Source organism: Strix uralensis, chromosome Z, assembly GCF_047716275.1.
Source record: "Strix uralensis isolate ZFMK-TIS-50842 chromosome Z, bStrUra1, whole genome shotgun sequence".
Lineage (NCBI taxonomy): Eukaryota > Metazoa > Chordata > Aves > Strigiformes > Strigidae > Strix > Strix uralensis.
The window spans coordinates 12845316-12870669 of NC_134012.1; the positions used below are offsets into that span (position 1 = coordinate 12845316).

Consider the following 25354-nt stretch of genomic DNA (forward strand, 5'->3'; position numbering starts at 1 on the left):
TTATGCAGCTGTCAAACTTGTATGTGTATTCCTTAGTGCGACTAGGCAACATACTAAGAAAATCAGATGGTATGTTTTTTTGTTATTTAAAAGTAGTGCTCTACAGTAATCAGGGACTCTGTGTTCAAGTTCATGAAATCAGTCCAACTTCAATTATTAATTAAACTTGTTGGACAGGCTGTTGGTGCCATGACTGTGTTAGTGTTTGTTTCTGATAATATGTAGTTGGTTAGTGACAGGACTGTGTTTTCTACATGTCTAGGTGAAGGTAATGAATGACAGAAAGCTGTATGTTCCTTTTCAAAAACAGTATCTGCTTCATATCCTGCACTTCAGCATAGTTCTCAGCTTTGATGTTGTTCAGGCATTTGTTTTCCTTTGATTCTATTTTACTTTTATTTTGACCCTAATTTGACACATTTTATATTCTTTCTGATGTTCTTAGGATGGGGTATGGGGAAGCATGTAGAGTTCAGAGCCTTGAACCTACTTTTGAGGAGGTTCCCCTTCAGCTCCCAGAGCTGCACTAGTGATGTGTGAAAAACTAGACATAGTGCAGTCCAGTGGGAAGCTGTTCATGACTGGATGGATTTGTAAATTCAGGGTAGAATTCAGTGGGTTTGGGGGATGGGAAACTAATATGTTCTGAGAATGCTAAAACTTAACTTTTTTCTTTCATGAAATCAGCTTCATTTATCATAAACTTCTGAGATTCAAAGTTTCAGTAGTCCAGTGGAGAAGCTACTGAGGCATTAATGCAGAACTGAGTTAGTATCAGAGACACAGAACAGAGGTGGAAGGACTATTCTTTATTCAGGTTTCATTTTCATAGTTAAATCATCAATATTCTAAACATTTATGTTTCTGTATGCCAATAGAAGGGAAACCTATGCTGGTATGGGAGAATTTGAAGAAACTGCAGTAACAAGGAAAAATAAATTCTCAACATAAAGCGTAGATAGAAACATTGTCTTTCATTTTCATCTTTCATAAAAATAATTTTGGCTTCACTATTTCTAGAGAATTCCTCTTATAGACGAGTGATACTTTTAAGAAAAAGTCTTGCCTTCAAACAGAAGGCCTGTGTGCCGCTCTTTTCAGATTGCTGGTATTTCACTCTTCTGCTGCGTTTTTTCCTCAGGCTAAAATTGCCTATCCTTTTATGCATGCTCTCTGCATTGTATGCCAAAACCTGTCTAAGCACTTATGCACATACCAGACTGGTTTTGCAATAAAATTAATACAGGTACAGTGGCTAGCATTAAGAGAAAAAGGTATTTAATGTAAAATAGTGTTAAGTAAACATCCCTTTGAGTAGCAACCTCTCTGTGTGTTCTTGTATTTCTTTAGTTATGGTTGAAAATTTTAAGTTGTCATTACTACTGTGACATGTGATTTTTTTTTTTTTTTTTTTTTTTTTAAATTATGCAACTGAAATATGGAGGCGGATAATAAGTCTCTGCCAGCCAGAGATCCTCCTATGATGCTCCTATGATACTAAATGCTGCAGCAAGTTTTACTCCTTGAATACAAGCTGTCTTTTAATTACTATCAAATTATTATCTTCCTCAACAACTACTTCATACATAACTGAGCTATTAATGTAGTAGCCAGGTGGACATCTTGTTGACTCTGTGGATTTCTATTAGCCCGACTTCAGTCAGTTGCCTGAGTCTGTATCCTTCTCCTTTATACAAGCAAATGACCTGTTGTTTTTTTGGCGTGAGAGTGTAGAAGCCTGTACTTCTGAAGCCAATATCTTCTTAACTTACATGTGGATTTGTTACTCCAAGTCACTTTTTTTTTAATATTGTCAAAAAGATTAGTGAAAAGGCACCCTCTGATTGCACAGCACACTAAGATCAATTATTTATGTAAACTTTTCTGCTAGCTAAAGCTGTAATATTGTTGATTTATGTAATCAGAATTAAAAGCACATAAATTCCAGTAAACTTATGTACCTTTTCTGTCAATAGGGTTAAACTGTCTATTTAAAATCCACAACAGTTAAAAGAATAAATTTTCAAGTGAGTTACAACTAGAAGTTTTCCTCCCGTGCCTGATCATGTGTCAGACATCCCATATAAATATAAAATCATTTATTATAATGAACATGACCAAATGACTTTTTTTTGTGTGTGTGTTTTGTTTTGTGCATCTTGCAGTTCTTGGTCTTCATAATCTACAAATCACTATCTGGATTTTATTCCTTATTTCAAAAATGGAAATAGTATCTGTTTCTGTACAGTTTCAGTAACTGTAATTCTGTTTTTCTTAGAAGATTGAATAGTAACTTAATCTGTCTGGTTTTGTCAGTAACAAAGTTTTTATCTCTGTCCCCACTTAGTCATCCTCGAGATGGAAAAGACAGAAGGCAGACCTCTGATTTATTTAACATTAGACTTAATTGATAAGGGTAATGGCTGTCTATGGTCCTGCTGGACAAGCTATGACTCTGAAAAGGACTTTGATCGTGCTTCCAAAAATATTCTGTAATTATTAAAGGTCTGTTGTCTGGTTTTTAATCTTTATTATAAATTACCTCTTGAACTAGAATCTTACTATGCAAAGATCATTTTTATACTTTCAGGTCCGTTGGGCCGCGGCTTGTGTTGAGAATGACATTAGGAGCAGAAATTGCTAGCCAGCTCAAGGCTTCTTCATACATATCATCAGGCCGAAACCTTTTGAGATGGGACCTGTCACCAGAACAAATTAGAACAAGAACAGAAGAACTAATCAGGAAGACAAAGCATGTATATGACAGTGTCGGAATGCTTGATATTGGTGAAATAACACATGAAAATACTATACAGGCCTTGGCAGATATAGAAGTGGAATACACAGGTTAGTGTACGTTTTCTGTGATTCTTTACATAGGGCGTTCCATCTGCACATAAAGAAACATTGAGAAAAGATAGCTGTTGCTTACAATTATGATCCATGCTGTTCTTGGGTAGAATGTGTAGAGGCCTCTCAAGGGTCCTCTGGTCATAATAACTGTTCAGGACCTGTCAGCAATGTGTAGCATGATCAGCGACAAAGTTCTGCTGCTTTATTCTAGAGCAAAAATAACGATTAGCAAAACTGTGCTGTTGATCTCTTTTACTCATCCAGAGAACTGCATTGGTCACCTGTTTTCTTTTTGTATGTGAAGCCCCCCAGTTACATTTTCTTTTCCAACTGTGTACAACCTCTAGGGGACAATGTGCAACAGTGTAGACTACAGCATCTACAGTGTTCATAGTACACTCAAACCTGGTAAACGGTAAACAGTGTTTTTTCAGATATCGCAGAATCTGAGACAAGCAAGTCAAATGGAACAATGGAAAGGTTCATAAGCTCCTAGTGGAGAATGTGATGGTTGAGATTGGGGGAATTTTGGAATGCTTTTTTGAAAGAAGACTGCTTTACTTGCTCACTTTTATATTATGGCCTGCAAGGCCTTGAAGAATCCAAGGAGAACTCTTGGTCATACAGTCACATCTAGATTGTTCTGAATGAGTTATCAAGACATGCCAATACATGGATGGAGTTTACTGGTCAAACACAGGTCATTCAGTTAATTTGTTAATAATTGTCAGTCAGAGGAGACGGGAAGAATAAAAACGTGTCTTGAGTGGCTTTGTTTTCAAAAACCTATTGGATGGTGGCTGCACGACTCTCAAAAAGTTGCCAGTGTAATAAAATTTCAAGTCCTCTTAAATCCTCTAAAAAAACATGCAGTAACAATAGAAATGCTGGAAACAGCCACCTTGGCTTGGAGCAAAATCCTCACCTAGCAAAAAAGATCAGCCTGCAGCTCAAATGATTGTCCTGTAATATTAGTCTGGCTTTCACATTACTTAGAATTACAGTGTAGGCACATCCAGTGAATTGACTGGAATTGATGCTGGCAGAAAGACTGAGTAATCTTCATCCAAACAGCTTCCTGTCAGATTCAGTTTTAATTGTACCAATGTATTTCGTATAATTATTGTATTTGGTATAAGTATTGTAAACCTTTTCACCAAGGTATAAAACTCTCTGCTTTAAATTAAATTAGAAGGAAAATCTGTGTCTGATTCAGAAAACAGTGGCCATCACCTTCTCAGTATAGCCGCCAAGATTTGCATCTTCCAAGATGTACTTTTTTGCTCTACATGCTATTGCAGTAGTGGGTCATATTTAAGATTTTAATACTAATCTTCAAAGCTGTATGTGAAATTAGCATGACTTACCTGTGAAACAGCCCTTGGCATATGATAAGGGTGTATTACTACAGCAAGACTTCCATTAGAACCTTGGATTTTTAAGGCCTGTGTGTCCCTTTCACATGTGCATGAAAGACCTATCCCAGTAACTGGAACTTATTATCTGGAAAGAGACAGATGACAGTGGGACTTACATTTTGCTTGAAAGCTACCAAAACTCACTTCATCATTGTGAAACATGTTGGCGTGAGGGGAGGGGGGAGGGGGGGCAGAAAGTTTCCTATGGACTTCAAAAAGAACCATATGCCCATGTTTGCATTCCAGAGGTCTCTGAAGGGCTGAGAGCATCTCATGGTTTGATAAAACAACTTCAGATTACATAAAATTACAAAGATTTAAGAAATCCTAAAATGTTGTTACTCTAAAATGTGCTTTTGGTGGAGAGGAGTGAAATTATAATTGGTTTTGAATCAAGTTAATTCAGTTGGTCATGGCGATTAATTTCTATTTTAGGATTTCTATTCAATGTCATTATAAGGTGCAATGTTCCTTTAATAAGCAAGGATTTACTTAATCTTAAAAGTGTATTCTAAAAAAGTACTATTAATCAGCTTCTTATATCTAGAAGTTCAGAATACGTAGACAGCATCTTCTGTGTTTGCTTTATTGTTTCACCTTAAACAAAGAAGAGAAGATCAGGATTTGACACTGTTCTCATAACAATGTAAAAATAACTTCAGGACAGATGGGCCTGTTTGAAAGATTCAGAGCTTTTCACTTTAAATGCTAATATGAAAGCATCTGTGCCAGCTATGAAACAGTGTTAGTTTTCACTTACAAATGGGTCATCTTTCAAAAATCATGTATGATATTTATACACCTTTCAGTTAATTTTGTAAAAGTAAGAAGATGAGATAATTAGTCTTTGGTAACAGATAGTTTCTGTAAAATGTTTATTTGTTATAATGGTGTCCTTTCACCTATTCATTTTTACATTATCTGTAATCACTTTATTTGCTTCAAGCCTGATCTGAAGTGTCAGGTTGCTTTGGGTACTTGTTTCTTAAGTCTTCTATATATATATATCAGAAGGGGGGGAAGTTCCTTATCCTTAAAGCATTTCTAGCCTTCTGTGTAAGTGTTCACTGCCTTTTATTCAACAGTGGAAAGAAGCATGTTGGATTTTCCCCAGCATGTCTCATCTGACAAAGAGGTACGCTTAGCAAGTACAGAAGCTGACAAAAAGCTTTCTCATTTTGATGTGGAGATGAGCATGAGAGAAGATGTGTTTCAGAAGATTGTTTATTTGCAGGTAAATCTCAATGATATCTGCATAACTTGTGGAAATGTAGAGAAAATTCCAGCAGTGAAAAACTCTTCTCTAAGGAAGTTAGTATCCACAGCACTTTTCAAGATCCCCATCAGTGTGTTTCCCCTGTGTCCATACCAGTCAAATCTTGCCAGTGGGACACAGTGATACAAAAAGGCAGTGGTTCCAGAAAAACTTAAACCAGTGTAACTTGGTGCTCCCACTCTTTGCCTCTCACGTCTGGGTGTGTGTGTCCTTCTCTCTTCATTGCAATAGCTTTGACTTCTGTGTAATCTTCCAGTGAGCTGGTACAAGGAAGCTAAACTAGCAGACAAAAACCCATCAGGAAAAATAAAATTTATTGTTTTCTGCTGGCTGAGCTCCCTGAACTGGTTTGTCTGGAGCATCACCAAGGGGGGAGGAAGAAAAGAGGCAATATAGTGATGTATTTAGGTTGGCTTAGAGTGCTTTTGAATTTGTGTCCAAAATTATGCTTTATTAAAGTTGTTGAGAATTTTAAATTTTAAAGTTCAGTTTTATGTTATGAAATTTAATGAGAACATGTAACTGGGAGTGACCTCTGAAATTACCTCTTGATCTGCTAATTATAGACAGCTACATTGTATATTCATATATTGCTTAAGCCTCAAAATAAAACTAAGTTAAAAGATACATTTACTGTTCAACTAGTTTCTATCCATTTTGTGTTTCTGTTTAACTTCCCTTCTAATTGAGCACCTACAGGTATCTTGTATTCTTGATTTGTACTGTTTCTTTTTTAGCTCAAACAGGAAGAACACCTGGTTTTGTTCAAATGCATCTAGTGACATGTAGTAGTAATAAGCTGGGAAGCTATCTAATGTGAAAGCTAAAATATATATGTGAATATTCCTTTTCAACCCCACTGATGTTTTAACCTTCTTGTGATGCTCATAATATATTGGAGCCCTATTTCTTGGAGTCGTTTGTGCTTTTTGCAGTGTTGACTGGGAACCAGAACAGTATTTGCAGCACCCTATTAAAGTACCTTCCAATACCATTGTCTTCTATTGCTGTGTTTTCTAGGCACATTTTCAAGTTTCCTCTAGCTGGGTATTGTTGTTTATATGTTTGTGGAGGTATTTAATAACCCCATTTTGAGGACCTTATGTTGTGTTGGCAGACAGTGCCTTATGTTTATTTTGTTTCCCCCCTGTGCCTTATGTTGGTTTTTTTTTTTTCCCCTGCTCTGTTGGTATTAATTAAATGGCTTGATATGTATTGATTATTTGCTGTGATTTTTTTCCCCACCCTCCAGTATAGTATACACAGCTACATTTAGGGCTAATCTGCCACATCTGCGTATCTATCTATTTTTAATTTACAGGAATTTCTGATAGTAGCTAGTGAAAACTGATTGCTGTTGTTTGCTGCTGTTGTTTATTTTTTTTAAATTGTTTTCATTTGGTGCTTTCCTACTTTATTTTCCTTTGCAGCAATACTTGGCTTTTATAACAGCTACAATTGTTGCTTAAATCTCCATTTACTTTTTTTAGAGATTTTTCTTGTGTAACTGCAGCATGCAAGCGTGTTTTGGTATTAGTTTTCCAGAGATGCAACCTCAGAGCATATATCAACTTCATAGTAACTATGAAGGTAGTATCAGTTTTTGCTGTAGAACAGATGTGAATGCCAATACTGCCAGGCTGATCAAGTCTTGGTATTTCCAAATCACAAAATTCTTGTTAATTTTTGCTAAATTTCTAATGCCTTATCCTGTTAGAAACTCCCAGTTGAAAAGTCAGGTTCCAGGAGCACATAAAAAAAAGGACTTCCACAAACAGAAATGTTTTACTGAAATAATTCTATCAGTTTAAATGAGTCAGTAGAACATTTTGATTAAATTTGGTTTTTCATGGCATCACTGAGGATTTAATAGCTCAAGTATATGAATTCAGTTTCATGATCCTGCACAGGGGCTGGATTAAAATGTGGTGAGGAGAATGAGTGCCCTCACACTCCCATGTTATTTATAATACTGTCAGTCCACTAAAAGATTAATAAATCTGCTTGATCTCAGTGACATCCTGAATGTTTTTCCTCACTTTAACAAGGACTGAACTTTTCTGAGTTAACAATTCTTCCAACTTCTTTTTAAATTCTGCTTTACTTAAGAACTGGTGGTGGTGGAAATTATGTAGGGGTTTTGTATTTAATTAAAAAAAAAATCTTAAAATAATCTAGTCTCTTTCTTTTTCCCACACATTAGGGGAAAAAATTCCTGCATAAATTTATGCAGTTGAATATGCTCCAGATCTTATTCATTAGAAAACTTTTATTTTGGGGTCTGAAACTTGGAATAAAGGTGAACTTGGTAGTGAAACTATAATTTTAAATTTTAATATTCCTAACATCTCACATGTTGTCTAGCAGAGGCAAGCATAAGAATGTTGCCAATCTTCTCCACCCACATGCCCTCAGGAAACTCAGCCTAATGTAAACAGCTGCTGCAGTTTTTGTTAATGATATTCTAAGTAGGTTTTGTTTCTTATTCTGCCTGAAGGTTTCTTCATGGAATAAGGTAGCATGGTTGTCCAAAACAAGTATGAAATGATGTATAAAATCATCAACAACAACCATACTAAAACTTCTAGGAAGTTGCAAAATTTCATGTGTATAGTATATTTGAAAATAGCACTTCTGTTGTGCAGATTGTTCATCAAAGAAACACAGGATGACGTAGACCATCCTGACCAGACTAAAGTTCAGAGATGACCACAGAGCACCCTTGCTTTCTGTGCCTGTGAGGGTTTATATGCTTCCTTATCCTTAAAGACCTGACAGGTCTTTTTGAATGTATATCATCTTTATCTTAAGCATGTCTGTGATGCAGATAAACTTCACAAAGGCTAATATTAACACTAGAAGCTATTTAATATTGATTTCTTTTGAAGTGTATGGAGAGAGGTATAATCATCAAGAGAAGGATGAAGAACACTAATTTAGTTTTCTCCTCCTTTTTCCCAGAAGAATCTTTCTCTTTCTTAGCTTTAGAGGGGCCAGTATTCACTGGCTTTAAGGGCTTAAAATTAGTGTTTGTGAATTCCTTTCTTTTGACTAAAATCTTTGCTGGGTTTGGGCCCAGGAGATTTTCATGAGCATGACAGCTCCATATGACCAATGGAGGAGCTGGGAGATCCCTCACAATGCCTAAATAACTCAGTCAGACTTTTACAATCCTCTATCCTTAGCTGTTACTGTAATAAAAGCAGTGTCTTTTTATAGAGATTACTCTTTTTTTTTTTCTCAGCCTTTATATTTTTGAGCCTTACAGCACAGTTAGCACAATACAAATGTTAATGTAGTGACAGTATCTGCATTTTTCACCTCTATCATTTTGAAGGCGTGCTTTTTCTATCACACTAGTCTTAGGTCAGAAAGAAGAACCCTGGAATTGCGGGTTGGCCAGTGGAAAAACATTCTCTGAAAACTCTGATTGTTACAAATATTTTTGTATTCAGTATCACAGCATTGACACTCCTGTCATAGCATCAATATCTTCATGAAGCTGCAGAATTTCAGGGAGTATTCTTTGCCAGGAGCAGAGCAGGAAGCCCAAATGTCACAGGGAATAGGGTAATAGCATTCTTTTTATCCTTGTGTTGGGAAATATTCTGTGTGGCTTGCTTTATGCATTATCACAAATGAGGATGAGGATATGAGGTTTGACCTGGAGAAGACAGAGGGCATGATTTTCTTCACTTACTTTCCTCCGAAAAGGAGATTTTCACCATTTACATCCTTTTATTTAAAAACAAAATCAAACAAACAAAACATGATGGCTGAGCGCTGCAAAAAAATCATAGCCATGGTGAAGCGTTCACCATGTAATCACATGGCTCAGTCATCATTGACTTTAGCTGTGTGGTGACCCATAGTAGTTAGATTATCCTTTCATGAGTCTATGGACTCTTTTAAAAATTACCTGTAAACAGATAATATTAGAAAGAAAAAAATATTCACTATTCATCATACGACAGTATTGGAAAACTAAGTTAAATCTGCCTATTGCTTTAGAAAAGTTAATCATAAAGTGAAGTGATAGTTGTAATTTTTTTTGCTGGACTTAAAAATTCTTGCATATAGACTATTGGTATATGCATAAGAGTTTTGGGCACAATTGTACTAATGCTTAGCAGTCCTCCTGTAGCATAATGCTACTAGGATTTGTGATTCTGCAGAGTGAAAGCAAAGCCAACCATTCTAAGCTCTTTCATGGTTCTAAAAACCAATTTCTGCTGATTTTGTTAATGCTATATGCAAAGCACTGGTGGGAGTAGACATTGTTTATGTGTTGTTGTGTGGATTATTTTTAAATGACAGTAGGGAAAATATCTGTTTCAGTGTTTTTATTCTTAGTTATTTTCTCTTGGAATACAACTAGGTTCCTGTCTCTTGTTTTTTCTGTTTAAGGAAGAGAGGTAATTTGCCCTGGCAGGTCATTAGTTTACAGCTGTACACAGTTGTTCAACTCTTTCATAAAATTTGCATGTTTCAATGTCCTTACTTTTTAGCAGTGCTAGTCAAAAATTAATTGTATGTAGGTAAGCTGACAAGAAGGTTGTTAAGACAAGTAGAGCTAATTCCAACAGCTGCATATTTTAAGGTGAATTTAAATATATGTCCTTTTTAACAAGGCCTATAAGTTAATACCTTTTTTTTAGATGTTCACTTTTAGATGAGGGAAGGTAAAATTAGACTGTGTACAGCATTTATTTTCAATTTAGATCAAAATGGCAAGTTTCTTCATTTTGAGGGAAGACCCTCAGAGGGCTGATCCATGCTCTGTTACAACCAGCATCTTGTCTCTTAATTTTGGTTGCTTTAGGAAATGACCATTCAAGAATCTTCGTAATGGTATAACCAGACATGGAAATATGGTTTTATTTGTTGTCACCGATTGATTTGTTCTGAAACAGAAAATGTATGTGCTCGAATTTTATGCCATCTGATAACCTTGAGTGACACATCTAATCTTTTGAGGTTTGTTAATCCCTCTGAGTTTTAAGGTACAGTGTTACCTTATAGCACTGATTTTCTTCAAGTATGTATAAAAAAGCAATCTCTACAGAAAAAGCTTAAGTGCACTGTACTATAAAGGGTTTGCCAGTATGACAACACGTAAATGTGCTGATATACTTGGTAAAAGAAGGTTTGCTACAACAATATGCATATAGTATTTTATAAGGTAACTGTTTTTGGAAAGTCCTTCATGCTAAAATCTGAACTGTTCCTTTTTTTATTATGGTGGTGTTCTAAAGAACAACTCTGTTCAGACCCTCGTAATGCTTGGTATGTTTCTTACACCATGTTGTAAATTCAATTATTCTATACTGTCATTTCAGCAAACCTGCGATCTTGAAAATGTAAAGCCTGAAACAAAGAGATATCTAGAGAAATCAGTTCAAGTGGGAAAAAGAAATGGACTTCATCTTCCTAAAGAAGTGCAGAATGTAAATATGGACTATTAGTTTATAAAACAAAGGTGACAAACTGTTGAAGGGATGAAATTATGGTTGAATAGTTGTACTAAGCATACATTTGAACTTTGTGCTTTTGGACCTGCTTAATTACTGCTCTGATCTTACCTCTTCTTAGTTACAGATCCATCATTTAAACTTCAATCACCTTAAGGTTTTTAAATTAATCTGTTAGATACCCATGGTACTCAGTGGATAGAGGTGGTATGCTCCACCTTCCAGAGTAAAAGAAGCCTAACCAGAAGAGTTTTGTTATATATTCTGATTACAGAGAATGCCTAAATTAGATAGATTTCTAACCAAGACTTCACCGTTTGTAGAAAGTAATAATTCTTCATTCACATCCTTAGTGGGAACAGTTTCATGTGTATTTGCATTGCTTAAGGGGAACTGAGACCTCTAAAGGAATTTTGAAATACTTTATAAAGAAACAATAGTTGAATTACTTTTAGGTAAAAACTTGTCAGTTAGTCTGCCAAGTTCTGTATTTGGTGTGTATTCTTCTATTGGTAATTACGTGAACTCCAAAGGAGTGTTTTTCAATAGGTTGCATGCATTTTTACTCCCTTGATTGTCAGTGTTTTTAGTGGAAATTTTTACACTTAAAATTACAATTTAGGATTTTCAAATAAAAGAAAATAATTGAATGTTTGCACATAAACACGTTCTCTGAACATCATTATGTGTTCAGTCCCCTCTGAGTTGAGAACACATTTGAAATGTCAGAGCTATAGCCCCATCCCAGGCTTCATTAACAACAATATTCCTTAGGAACAAAAGAAAGATAAAAGGGAGGCTGAGAGAGAGTGAAGTAAGATGCTACCTGCAGTATATTACTTGCTCAATGTTGGTATTTACAGCTGACTAGTAGAGAGCCTAGCAGGAAAAAGTGAAATTCTATTCATGTGGAGGATAGTAATTGCCAGATTTGATTTTTGTTTTTTCACTAAGTTCAGTTTATACCTGATACAGGAAATAAAGACGATGAAGAAAAAATTGAGTGAGCTATGTATAGACTTTAACAAAAACCTGAATGAGGAAAACACATTTCTTGTATTTTCTAAGGAAGAACTTGGTGAGTAGTATGCTTGCTCTTTCCATTTCTTCAGCCTTCCAGTTTTACTGAAGTAATGGTTTTGGCCCAGTGAATGATGGTTAGATCAAGTGAAATTCTGGCTGTTCTCCAGTCTTCTCTGTTTCCTTCTTAATCTTTCCCAAAGCCAGTTTAGAATTACCCTTTGCAGGTGTTTATGATCTCTTCATACATTTGTGCTTCCTGAAGTGTTTGCCTTGTATCAAGTTAGCGTATCTGTCCTACTTTGTTTTTCATAACTTTTCTCTGCTTCTTTTCTCAGTTCTCTACCATCAGGCAGTCCCCTGTGTATTACATTAATGGCAATTATTGGAAAAACTTTTCCGTCCTGCAATATATTTTAGCTACTTAGTCATTTAAACTGATCTAGAGATTTTATGTGACAGAGAATTTGGGGATTCATTATCGGAAGGGCATGACTTGAAATGTGCTTTATTAACACCAGAGATTTTTTGTCATATTAATTTTTTATCTGGTAGCCTTACATATACTTCTTTTTTGCTCACAAGTGTTTTCAATTTTTATTTTGCTTGGTTGTGATTTGAAAATGTTTTAGTAGTTAGTTGTAAAAAGAGGAGTTATATTTCTGATGTCAGATTTGATTGCAGCAAAACAAATGTAACAATCTCACAAAAAGAGAGAGTAATTCTGCTAAGCATTGTTTATTAAATTGTGTTCTATAGAAGGCCTTCCTGATGATTTTATTAAGAGTCTAGAGAAGACTGAGGAAGACAAACATAAAATTACTTTGAAGTATCCCCACTATTTTCCTGTCATGAAGAAGTGCTGCATTTCAGAAACCAGGAGAAAAATGGAGTCTGCCTTTAACTCAAGATGCAAAGAAGTATGTCATATATTGACTGTTTCAGGGTAATGACAGAGTTGAAAAATTGAGCTAGATATGCAAATGTTATATTTGAGTTTGCACCAGTTTATTCAGATTTCTAAAGACCATAGTCATAGAAGTTTATGATCTGCCTGAGTGTGTATGTGTCTTAAAGTTTCAGTGGTGCTATAAATAGAAGTAGGATTTTCATCTTTTGACAAATTTCCCTACAGTGTTCTGCGGCTGCTTATTGGCACCTTCCTCCCAGTGAAGGATATCTGATTGTAGTTTCTGTAGTACTTTGGAATTCTTCAGAATTGAGAGAGGTTATTTAAGCCCACATTTTAATTATAAAGTAGAGGTGATTCAATGTGAAATTAACGCATTGCGTATTGATGAGAATTTTAATTAGATGTTAAAAACCCCTAATTTTAATAAAAGATTTGTTTAATTATCTGAAAAATAGCTGTAAACATGCTTTATAAAAATACGAAATAATTTCACAAATAGTTTGTTTGATACTGATGAGACCAGGCACCTAGACAGGTACAAAAATAATGAAAAGGATAGAAAGAAGTGTCATTCAGGCAGTTTTACCAGCCATTCATTAGAGAACAATGGCAGAGTTGAGCTTTTGTACTTGAAGTGCTGGGAAATGTGAAGAGTACAAGATAAGATAAAATGGCACCAAGAACCGAATACTCTGCAAGTCAGCACACTTAAACGGATTTGCTGTTAAAACTGGGGGACAATCCTCAAACCTAGTGCTTGAAAAAATGTTTTTTCCCAGAGAAATCTCACTTTCCAGAACTGGAGGTTAACACAGTTACATTTGCGGGTCCTCAAGGATCCTCCACCACATTTAGGTTTTTGTATTTCAGCTCTCTTTCTCTGACTGCTATTGTCAGAGTGGCAAAAAGAGGGAAATTGGCAAACAAGCTCTGAATGTTGTCACAATTGCTTTGCAGTCTGTCTTCACCACTAACAAGCAATTAAGCCTGCTGTTAGTCTTTTCCCTGTTATCTTTCACATTTAAATGATTGATCAAGGAAAGAAACTCTGTAACAGTGGAAGAGTTGTTGTTATGCTAAAAGGAAATATTATATATTTTCATTAATTAAAATAGACAAATTGTAATAGGGAGAGTAATGACTCAGATCGACTAGAAAACTAGCTACCTGCAATTAAATGCTGTGACAAAATATTGCAAGAATCCAGCTAAACTTACATTATTCTGTATTTACATTTTAAATGTTTGCTGTTTCTTATGATTACAGATATTATTCAGATAATTATTTTGATAACATGCATTTTCTAGTTTCACTTTACAAATTTGCCTCCTTTCTTTTTCAGGAGAACACAGAAATTCTTCAGCAAGTGCTTCCACTAAGGGCAAAAGTAGCAGAGCTTCTTGGTTATAATACACATGCCAACTTTGTCCTGGAGGTAAACACTGCAAAGAGCACAGATAACGTAACAGCCTTCTTAGGTTTGTTCTTACTATAAACAAACTTTTATATTTGGTGTGGCAAGATGACTCAGCCAAGATAAATTTAAATATATAATTGGGTCACAGTGTCCATCATGTTTAGATATAAGAGGAACTCTCTGTTACCTCTGTTCTGGCATAGATTTTTTTAGATCATGCTCCAACACAGGGAAGCAGAAGACAAAAATCTGAAAATAACTGCTTTGTGACAGCCAGTATAGGCAAGTGATTATGTCTTCCTCTGCCTCAAAATGCAATTATCCTAATTCAGAACTAGAATAGCACGTGCAGCCTAAGCAGTTTTTTCAGTTCAAGAGGCTGTGTCACAGTTGCAGCTTTTCATTCCCTTAGGTTAGCTGTAAATTTTTGTGTGTCTGTAGCCTTAGTGGCTTTTTCTGATACAGCTGCATTAAGTATAATGAAAGATTACAGTATGTGATGATGCACCTTCCATGAGATGAATTAAAAAATTAATCTGGAATGACAGATTAAATCTGGAATTCAAAAGCCTGCTAACGGAATTCAATCTGAAAACAGAGATATCTTGAAAATTTTTAATGAGGAGTTTACGAATTTATAGTCAGCCTGTTGACCTCAGTGGGCCTGCTCTTGTGCATAGAGATAACCTTTATCTTCTGAAATTATGTAGTTCCACAGAATAGTATGTGTTTCTTTAGTAATGTGTCCTAATACCACTTAGGAGGGTATATTGGTATATCATATAAATAAACCCCCCAGAATAATTTTGTACAGCAATAAATTCTGTTTGGTGGTAGTGGGGTTTTTTTCTTTATACATCAGTAAAGACGTTCAAATATGTCTCTTACTTCACCTGTAATTCTGTCGCATTTCTGCTGTTATGGTGTAAGCTCAGCTCCATATTTGGCAACACCAATTATCTGTGTATTTGTCAATGAATTTATACTTAATTTTGATTTATAATCAAATGTTAGAATTACCTAATTTTTTAAAGTTTATTTAAAGTAGTTTGTACTCTTTTCTACCCATTATATTTTTGTAAATCTAAATGGGCATATATAATACTATGTTTTTTCATTTGTTTTTAAACTGACACACCTCATAATTTAGCAGTTATTCTTGTGACTTTAACTTCTTACAGTATGAGATCATATATTTTTCATAAATATCATGCTTCATGGTGATTCGCATAGAGGGAGAATGTTCATCAAATTAATTGTCAGCTTTAATTTAGTATTTTTGATATATCCTTAGCTACAAGCATGACAGTATGATTTGCTCTGCTTTTTCTTATATTTTCATGTTTCAAATCAATGTTCATAAGCCTATGTTATGGCTAGGAAGAAAAGTGTTCTGTCATATGACATATTCTGAATTTAGCATAATACAAGCTGCAAATGGTATTTCAGTCATGTAAATACATATAGTGCCTCACAGTCTACCTAGAAACAGGAGTGGTAATTCCTATATTTTACACCCTAGATACCAATAGTGAACATTAACCTGAATTCTTAAGGAAAAAAAAAGTGTCTGGTAGTCCAGAAATACTTACAAGAGAATAAGTGCAGTATGTACTTTATGGGAGTTTTGGTAAGCTTAAATATTTTATATTCAATATATTTGGTTCATAGTGCTACGACCTTTTCTTGTCCAAGAAAAGCTATATTGGAAAAAATTGGGACCATAGAGAGTAATATCCCGTGGCTTTGGTAGTCTAGAAGGTAGCCATTGTATAAGCAAGAACTCTTTAGTCTCTTGTTCTTTTATAGGACTTTACCTAGAAGTAGGTCATAAGATGTTTTGAAAAGTCTTAGAAGGAAAAGTGTTTGAATTTTGTGTTGCACTTCCAGGAACCAGTAGTAGTTGTAGTCTTTGGCTGTTTCTGCAGAAACGCATCAAGAGAACTGGGATTATATGAGGTAAAATCAAAGGCTTCAAGCAAAAGTGTCTAGTATTACTTTGCATTTCTGATGTCTTTGAAAAAGTCTAAATTTACCAAAACCCTTCACAGTACTGCTAGGCCTATGTGGGCTCCTATATTATTTATAGCATGCCTGCAATTCAAACTCATTAAGACAAGAAAGCAGACAGTTTGCTTGCTGTTAGTCAACAAATGGAAAACTTTAGCACCCACTCTTGGAGTATGTGCTTAAAGTTATGAGCATATTTTATAGGAATACACATTATAGTAAGGAACACAGAAGTTGATTCCAATCTTTGTTTCAGATGATTTGAGTAAGAAGCTACAGCCATTGGTTGAGGAAGAAAGAGAATTCATTCTAGATTTGAAGAAAAAGGAGTGTAAAGAGAGAAACTTTGATTATGATGGAAGAATCAATGCATGGGATCTTCCTTATTATATGAACAAAACAGAAGAGCTGAAGTACTCCATAGATCAAGAAAAGCTGAAGGAATACTTCCCAATTGAGGCTGTTACAGAAGGCTTACTGACTATTTACCAGAAGCTGCTGGGACTTGTATTTGAGCAAGTAGAAAGTGCTCATGTTTGGCACGACAGCGTTACTCTTTATACAGTAAAGGACAATTCAACAGGAGAAATGTTAGGGCAGTTCTATTTGGACCTTTACCCCAGGTAATTATGTCTTAGTGTTTTACTTATGTATTTAAAATGGAATTGGTCTTGGTGGTTTGCTGGTGTGGCTGAAATTAAATGCTTTTGGAAGTAAGTATTTGTCCCACTGACAAGACCATTACTGTGTTCATTAAGTTGTCCTCCAGACTGTTTTCTGATTGTTTACACTTTTTCTTTTTTTGCAGTACTACTGTATTTCTTGCTTATATTCAATTCATGAAACATTACTACTTTGTTCCTTTTCCATAGTATTGCAGTCTAGTCATTTTGTGCCTCTGAACTTTTCTCCTTCCTAACTGTGATACTGTGTTTTACTTTTCATTTACGTTGAACTGGTACTCTGGTCTGTTCAGATCAATTATATTCCTATCTGCCAAGCATACCTAGTTTCTCCCAGTTCCTCGTTATAGTTTGTGTGTATTTTGTACCCTGTTCTTCAGACTGCTAAAGAAAATATTAAATAGATCAGGACCAAGAATAAATTCCTATTGAGCACACCTTGAAATGTATTTCCAGGTTGATCTTTGTAGCTCTCCAGCTCTCTTTGTAGCTATTTACAGCATCGTCTGTGTTCTGTCAGGTATTAGGAGACTAGACTGATTTGGACTTACTCTTAGCTCGTCCTTTTTGACTGTTTCTCACTGTTTTTTTGGTTTGTTCTTTTTTGAATTACTTTAGCAATTTATAAATTGGCTAATAACCTTTAGTAATATAAATTGATTTAAGAGTTTCTGGGTATAGAAAATGAGGTTAGTCAATACAATAGTACACAAATTGTTCTTTTTAAGATAGGCACGTTACCTCCTTTACCTGTTTGCCTGCTCCCTCCTTTCTGCATATCGTGTGAATTGCTGAAGCTAGAAGAGTTAGTAAGACTCTTCTAATTTCCCAGTTAACTACTCAGGTTTTGAGCAAAAATTTCAAAATAATTTTTGTTTAAACTTTTGGATTACACTGAAAATGCAATAAACTGTATTCTTCTGTCTCCTGTAATGAAAGAAAAAATACTGCTTCAAAGGACAGAACCTAGTCCTTCCTGTTACAGTAACAGCTTAAAATAGAATTGACATCTAGAGTTTATATAGTTTCAGCATTTGAGTAAAAATCAGATTCTTGTAAATGCTGCTGTGAATCTTAAACTGATGTGATTTAAGTACTGGAGTTTTTTCCCCTTGTGCTCTTAACAGAATCTTGAACTTAGTGAGTCTTAAAATTCATGAAAAGGTGTAATTTCTTTGTGTAAAGCTTTAAAGAGAGACTGACTGTCCCTGTTGTTGAATAGGCTTCACCATTCTGGTGAGCAGGCTTGTGGTTTGAAGATAGTGTCTGATATATTTCCTTATACAGAGAGGGAAAGTATGGGCATGCAGCATGCTTTGGTCTCCAGCCTGGCTGTCTTCTCTCTGATGGCAGCAGAATGATGTCTGTAGCTGCTCTGGTAACCAACTTCACAAAACCAGCATCAGATCGCCCATCATTGCTGCGACATGATGAAGTAAAGACTTACTTCCATGAATTTGGTCATGTAATGCATCAGATATGTGCACAGGTTAGTGATGTTTCAATTCCACTGTAAGACTTACTTCTTTCTCCACTGTCTCAAAGCAAGGTATAAGTCTATTTTGGTGGTTTCTAATTTTAGTAAAGTACATGTGCACTTTTTTGGTTATTTTTCAAAGTGGCAGGTTGGCGTCCTTTTTGGTTTTCGTTTTTATTTAAAACTACAGCAATTAATACACCTCATTAGAAACATTTTCGTAGGAACATATGCTTTTGCATTTGCACTATGCAAGTACCTGTGACGAGTGAATAGACCCATGTGTAAGGTAAAGGAGGTGTCAGTGGTGGCTTCTATCACAGCTGTCAGGACTTTTTCTTACTTCTAGTAGCATGCTAGATATTAGAAACAAAAAAAGGTTGCTGTACCTAGGAATGAAAATGATTTATGAATCCAGATCACTTCCGGCATTTTGGCGTTTAGTATTCTTGAGAGTTATCACTCTTGACATCAAAAGCATAAAACAGGTCTTGTCTGAGCTATTGTATTTTATGCTTTTCTATCTGACAGTCAGGGTTCTCACATTGACCAGAAAGAACTGAAGCTAGTCTGTGTATTTTGCATAAAGATATCAATACATTTGTAAAATTGCTGGTTTCATTTTTACTTACATGTAAAATTGATTCTGTCAGATAATAAATTTATTATTGGCGTAATGAAAATGTTATATTTCAGAGAGACACAAGTCTCAGTTTTCATTCACCAAAAAATCTGCATAATTATCTACAGATCTTGACTTTGTGTAGCATTGCTTTCATCTTCTTTATAAACAAGTACCAAATAATAAAATCAGAGAAATATGACACACATGAGATTTTAATTCTTGACCTTGATCCTAGAGACTAGGATTGCAGAAAAAAGAAACAGTCATGGACATCCATATATTAAATCCAGAATTAAACAAATTGTGTTCAAACAAACTTCAGAACAAGTAGCTAGACTTGCTTGCATATTTTTGCATCATGTTGAAGGTAAAAATGTAATGATTATTTGATCATTAACACTGTAAGACAGGTGTTTCTGAGCTCAAAAATGGAGAAGTTAAACCTGTTATTTCTTTTAAAGAAACACTTTGTTAACCAGTGAGTATGTCTCTGGGTGTTGCAGAGCCCCTTCTGGGCAGCCCAAGCCAAGAATTCCAATGTGTATGTACTTCGCTTGCTATGGAATTGCACACAGGTCAGGGAAGCCTGCTTTCCAGTTGTCTCTCCCACTGCTGAGGTGGTTTCTGTGTGCATAGCTACCATGCTTACTACTGTTGTATTTTATTTAAATTTTTATTTGCACACCTGCAAATAACTTGTTAGTCACAAATAAGAACATTCTGTCCTCTGGGATTTGTGCATGCAAAGCACTGTCTTATTTCGTATGATGATTTGTTTAACCATGTTAAAACTTGACTTTAAAGGGTATGCAAGGATTGGACTGGGTGGGAATCTGTGAGCTGCTCATAAAGGTCAGCTTTTGGAGACTAATACTCCTTGCAATGTACTGGGGATCTGCAGGAGAGTGAGATACCAGGGCAGGGAGAGGATCTGTTTATGCTGTTAGGGAATGAGAGCTATTGAAGTACCTTGAACCAAATGTCTTGATACTTTTTGTTAGCATGGTGCTCTTGTGTATGGGCAAATTAGGATATCTGGAAGCCAACAAACTCTTGTACTCCTCTTGCCTTTTGCTCTAGCCACTGCTATCACCATTTCTTCCCAGCTGATGCTTCCTAGCTTTTCTTCATAGCTGCTATCCAACCAAGTACAATAAGAACTGCCAGCCTGTTACAACTATGGATTTGAGTAGCCCACAAGTGTAAATGAAGACAAATGTTTTTCTCCTCTTCCGCTGTTCTTCTGAAGACATGAGAGGAAGATATATGCATGTGACATAACTGTTAGTTCAGTGATATGTTCTATATTATACATGCTTTTTTTTTTTTTGGTAACCCTGCAAGTTCAAAAGCCTGCACTCCTGTGAACATCTACTCTGTGATGGAGGATGGAACCTAAGGATATCTACAGCTCTTGGAGAGTATGTTTGGGAAACTGAGAATTCTCTTTTTCTTTTAGAACTTGAAATGTTTTGTTAGAATGTTGCTGAGAAGGGAAGAACAATAAAATTGGGTTGGCAAGAGGACTTGTTACAGGACAAGTGTGGAGTGAGACCAAATAATTTCTGTTGTCATTTGAACAACTGTCTTTCAAAAGTGACTGTATCTTTTTAGAAATATTTTTGGTTCAGAATATATTTTAATGAAGATTTTTAACTGTACAAAACTCTTCTTCAAAATTAGTATCTGCAGCGACTTTTTAAACATGAAGTGATTGATGATACTAAAGTAAAAAATAAGAAGTTCTCAAGTACTTGGCTTTCAGAAGGAAGATTTATTCTATCAGTGATTTGAGTATCAGATTTGGAGACCTTTCACTGATAAAGATGCTACGATTCATTTATTTCAGGCCATGTATTACTGGCTCAAAAAAATGGGCTGTACGTTAACCATATGCCTTATAAATGAAGACGGTTAGGACAAAGCTTCGTAGGATAAGTTGGTCAAGTAAAATCTTTGAATCAGTGCAATAGACTGTAATACAAGAAACTATTTTATAAGTGTATAATTGGAGTTTATTATTTTACTTTGGGATAATATAACAAAATTTTATAACAATTTACAAAATATATCATTGTCATAAGACACCACAGAAACATTTGTACTGCTATCATAACCTAAAAGGTAAAAATCAATAATATTAAGAAAACTGAAATGCTGTTTCACATCAGTAGAGAATGCAGTAACTACTGAGTAATCTATTTTTTTGCTTGGTAAGAGTCTTTTATTTGTATTTTTTTCCCTCCTTTCTTTAAAAGTCATTTTTTATTATTATTATTGTTGATCTGTTCAAATTATTCCTTTTGCTGTGATTAACACTGAAATTTTGGCATCTGAAAATTTATATTCTGCTAGAAATCCCAGTTTCTAATTTTGTTTAATACAATGACTTTTCCTTTTAGACTGATTTTGCTAGGTTTAGTGGAACAAATGTGGAAACAGACTTTGTAGAGGTACCTTCACAAATGTTTGAAAACTGGGTGTGGGAAAAAGAACCACTACAGCAAATGTCAAGACATTATAAAGATGAGAGCCATGTTGGAGACACTCTGCTTGAGAAACTTGCTGCCTCTAGACTGGCCAATACAGGTATCTCTGCCCTTTCTCCCCACAGTATATGTATAAAAATATATAATTTAAAAAATTGGTGGGAAACATTAAAGGTAAACATAATAAGCCCATTACATTTCTTCTGTATGTACACTTAGCCTTGTCTTTCTGTGTTTATTTCCATGGATACTACCATTAATAAAGGCCATGATGACAGATACCACTATCTACAGGAACAGTAGCAGCTCTGATTTTCCAGGCTACCCACAGGACTAAAATACCTTTGCATTCCTCTCCATGTGACTTTTTTTTCCTACCAACTTCACTCATTTAAAATTAGGGGTGGAGGGGAAGGCCCTCAGTTTTCACTTGGTTTTTTTTCTGACAGCCCAGGACAGGCACTGTGTATGAATACAGTATCAGGTTTTCTACATGTATCATCTACATTTGATTTGCACATAACACTTGCAGACATGAGAGTTGTTTGGAGATTTGCAGAACGTACATAGCATACCCCAGACAGAAGTGTTATAGCCCTGAATTGCTCAAACAATTGCTCTTAACTTCTCAATCTGGAACCCTAAATCCATGTTCTCTATCTTCCCAGTGGATATACTGCCGTCCCAAATTAAGGCCCCAATTATCTTCTCCTTCCACATCTTGTACCACCTTACATGTATCTCCAAACCAAGACTGTAATCTCATATCATTACCTAGCATCTCATTGTTATTCTGTCACTCCGTCCTTGTAATCAGGACACCCCATCATATCATATCATATCATATCATATCATATCATATCATATCATATCATATCATATCATATCATATCATATCATATCATATCATATCATATCATATCATATCATATCATATCAGGTACAATTTGTCATTAAGCCACTGCTGTTTATTTCGTACTGCTTCCTTATCCTGAATAAGAAGTCTTTGTCCTTCTGGCTTGTACAGGCACTTTAGCTACATAAGCATTTTTTCTGAGTAAAGGTTCATATCTTGTAGCTTCTTCAAAAAAGCCTGCAGCAGCTGCAGCAGCAGTTCTTGCTGTTCTTTGAAGTGTCTTAGGGTAGATATACTTACTACCATCTGTGCAAGCCCTGAATGAATCGTATACTGGAAGTAAAGACAGCTGAAAACAATTATAAATACTGAAATTGGCTTTTAAAATATCTGCTTTATTTTGGTTTTGATCTGTAAGGAAAATAACATTTGAAAAGATGGAGCTCATAATGACAATTCCTTTATTAAAAATATGCTTCTCAACTTTTTGTAACTGAAGCAATTCAGATGGAAATGACATAACTCCAAGCTTCTTCCATGGTTAAAATTCTAATAATTTAGGATTCATGTTGAGATCTTTGAATGAAAGGTGCTAAAGAAACTCCAGCTACTTTGATGCTAGTTAATTAAATGTTCTTACCCAATTAGGCCTTTTAACACTCCGTCAGATTGTTTTGAGCAAAGTTGACCAGGCACTGCATACAAAGCCATCTGTTGACCCAGCAGATGAATATGCTAAATACTGTATGGAGATTCTAGGAGTTCCTGCCACCCCAGGTATGTCAGTATGAAGTTTTTATACAGTATGTCTAAATTCTCTAATTAAACATGCCTTTCTTTCCCAATAATGCTTGGCATACAAAAAAACTAGAGTTGTGGTTTATAAAAGAATCTACTTAATGAAGCTGGAATAATTACTTTGAAACTTGGGGTGATCTTAATGATCTCTTCTGAAGAAAGATTAAGGTAAAGATAAAATTTAACCTTTTGCAGATTGTATTTTAGAGTGACATGATGTGAATACCACTTTAGATGTTCTGTCACATCTGTGTTGGATGTGCAACTAGCCTAAAATGGGAAATTGAGTTTTCTTTGTAGTCAACAGAATACAACCAGTATTTTGAGGTGTACTCAGACCCCTTATGTTAGAAGTTTGAAAGTAGTTGATATAAATTCCTTATTAATTTATCCTTAAAGTTGAAGTACTGTATACATCAAAGGCATAACTGCGTTTTGGTTTAAATGAATTAATCTACTTTTCAAGGAACAAACCTGCCAGCTACTTTTGGACATCTGGCAGGTGGTTATGATGGTCAGTACTATGGATACCTGTGGAGTGAAGTGTTTTCCATGGACATTTTTTATAGCTGCTTTAAGCAAGAAGGAATAATGAATCCAAAGGTAGGTGGTGAATATTTTTTACTAAAGACTTTTGCACTTTGTCTCTGAAACCACATTTCTTGCAATCATGATCCATAGGTATAATATCTCAAGTACTTCTGTATCTGTCAAGTTCAGATCAACGAAAAAGAGGTGTATAAGTAACATAATACCTTTAGAAAATCATCTTAAAATTTCCAAGAGCACTTGGATTTTCATACAATTTTTACATAGTCATATATTTAATATTATATTATGACACTGTGTTACATTGACTAATGCCTTCCTCTTTTAGACTGAAAAAACAATAGTCCTCCATTGCAAGAACAGATGCATATTCTTCTGTTGTAAAAGCTGTATGATAATGGTGCTCTATTTCCATTAATAGTACCTCAAATGTGTGGTACTTTTATGTAGTTATTATTTAGAAAACTGAATTTATTTTGAGCTTTTGCTTTCACAGCACAGCATGACTTGCAAATTTTTTCCTCTTTTATTTTTTTTTCCCAAGTGGCTTTTGAAGTTCAAATCATTGAGAGGTTCTAGATCTACTGGGCTTTTTTTCCCCTTGTGTAATTCTCTAGCCTCTTCTGCCTTCAGCAGAAAGAAAGGATAGTCAGTGATGTGGTTAGTAGTTCTACTAATTCTGGCAACCTTTTTTATTTTTCAGAGATGGTAGTATTAGGCTTGTGAGTTGAGATACTGCAGTTCTATCACGGGAAAGACCTTTCAGTTTTCCTGATCCTCTTACCTGTCTTCTGGGTTCAGCAGCCAACACTAATTCTTCCCTTCAGTAAATGTATACAAGAGAGAAATAAAGGAGAGAGTAGAAAGTGCTTACTTTCCTGTTCCTCTCCTGGACTTTGCCTTTATTCCTCCCTTTCCATATCACAGCAGCCAGAACTTCTAGAACTGTCCTTTCCTCTAGAGGGTAGAGAAAGTAAACAAGATGAGCCTTTGACTTGGACAAACAGAGGAGGAGTCCAAAGAAGAGTTGGAGTAGAGGCTGGAAAACTGAAGCAGTGGTTAGGCCAATAAAAACCACAAGGGGTTTTATGAAGAAATGAGAGGAGAGGTCACAAAAGGTTTGGATGTCAAAATTTATTTTTGAAGTGTTAGGGATTCATGGCATGTGAGAATAAGCATACCCACTTATTCAATGGGAATGTTTTCACTTGTAAATAAGAGGCAGGAGTGAAGAAATGGCAAGTTAAATGAGAGACTAAAATAACTTTTTAATAAAATGGTTCATATGGATCTTAAAAATGGCATTTGGGGAGGGGTCAGACTTGCTGGGGTTCTTTTAACTTAGCAGTTGGGAGAGATGGATAAGGGTGCTGATGCCAAACTTGTGGGATTTTGTGTCAGTTCTCTGTTCTGACAGATGCACACCCCTGCAGTGTCATCACAGACCTCTTTTCTGCTAGCTTTGCTCCCTGGTCTCAAAACTCTCTTCTGAGTGATTG

At 35.4% G+C, this 25354-nt stretch overlaps 1 protein-coding gene across 3 annotated transcripts in view; it reads left to right on the top strand.

The window, feature by feature from the left end:
• Positions 1–25354, top strand: part of NLN (neurolysin) — a 42308-nt gene that overhangs the window by 12292 nt on the left and 4662 nt on the right. For all 3 annotated transcript variants that reach the window (XM_074855047.1, XM_074855050.1, XM_074855049.1), the window contains exons 2-12: positions 2591–2847; positions 5357–5505; positions 10887–10994; positions 11994–12096; positions 12798–12958; positions 14294–14429; positions 16635–17001; positions 18349–18550; positions 21566–21752; positions 23157–23285; positions 23773–23909. In XM_074855047.1, coding sequence (XP_074711148.1) covers positions 2591–2847; positions 5357–5505; positions 10887–10994; positions 11994–12096; positions 12798–12958; positions 14294–14429; positions 16635–17001; positions 18349–18550; positions 21566–21752; positions 23157–23285; positions 23773–23909 — 1936 coding nt within the window. The remainder of the gene's footprint in view (positions 1–2590; positions 2848–5356; positions 5506–10886; positions 10995–11993; positions 12097–12797; positions 12959–14293; positions 14430–16634; positions 17002–18348; positions 18551–21565; positions 21753–23156; positions 23286–23772; positions 23910–25354) is intronic.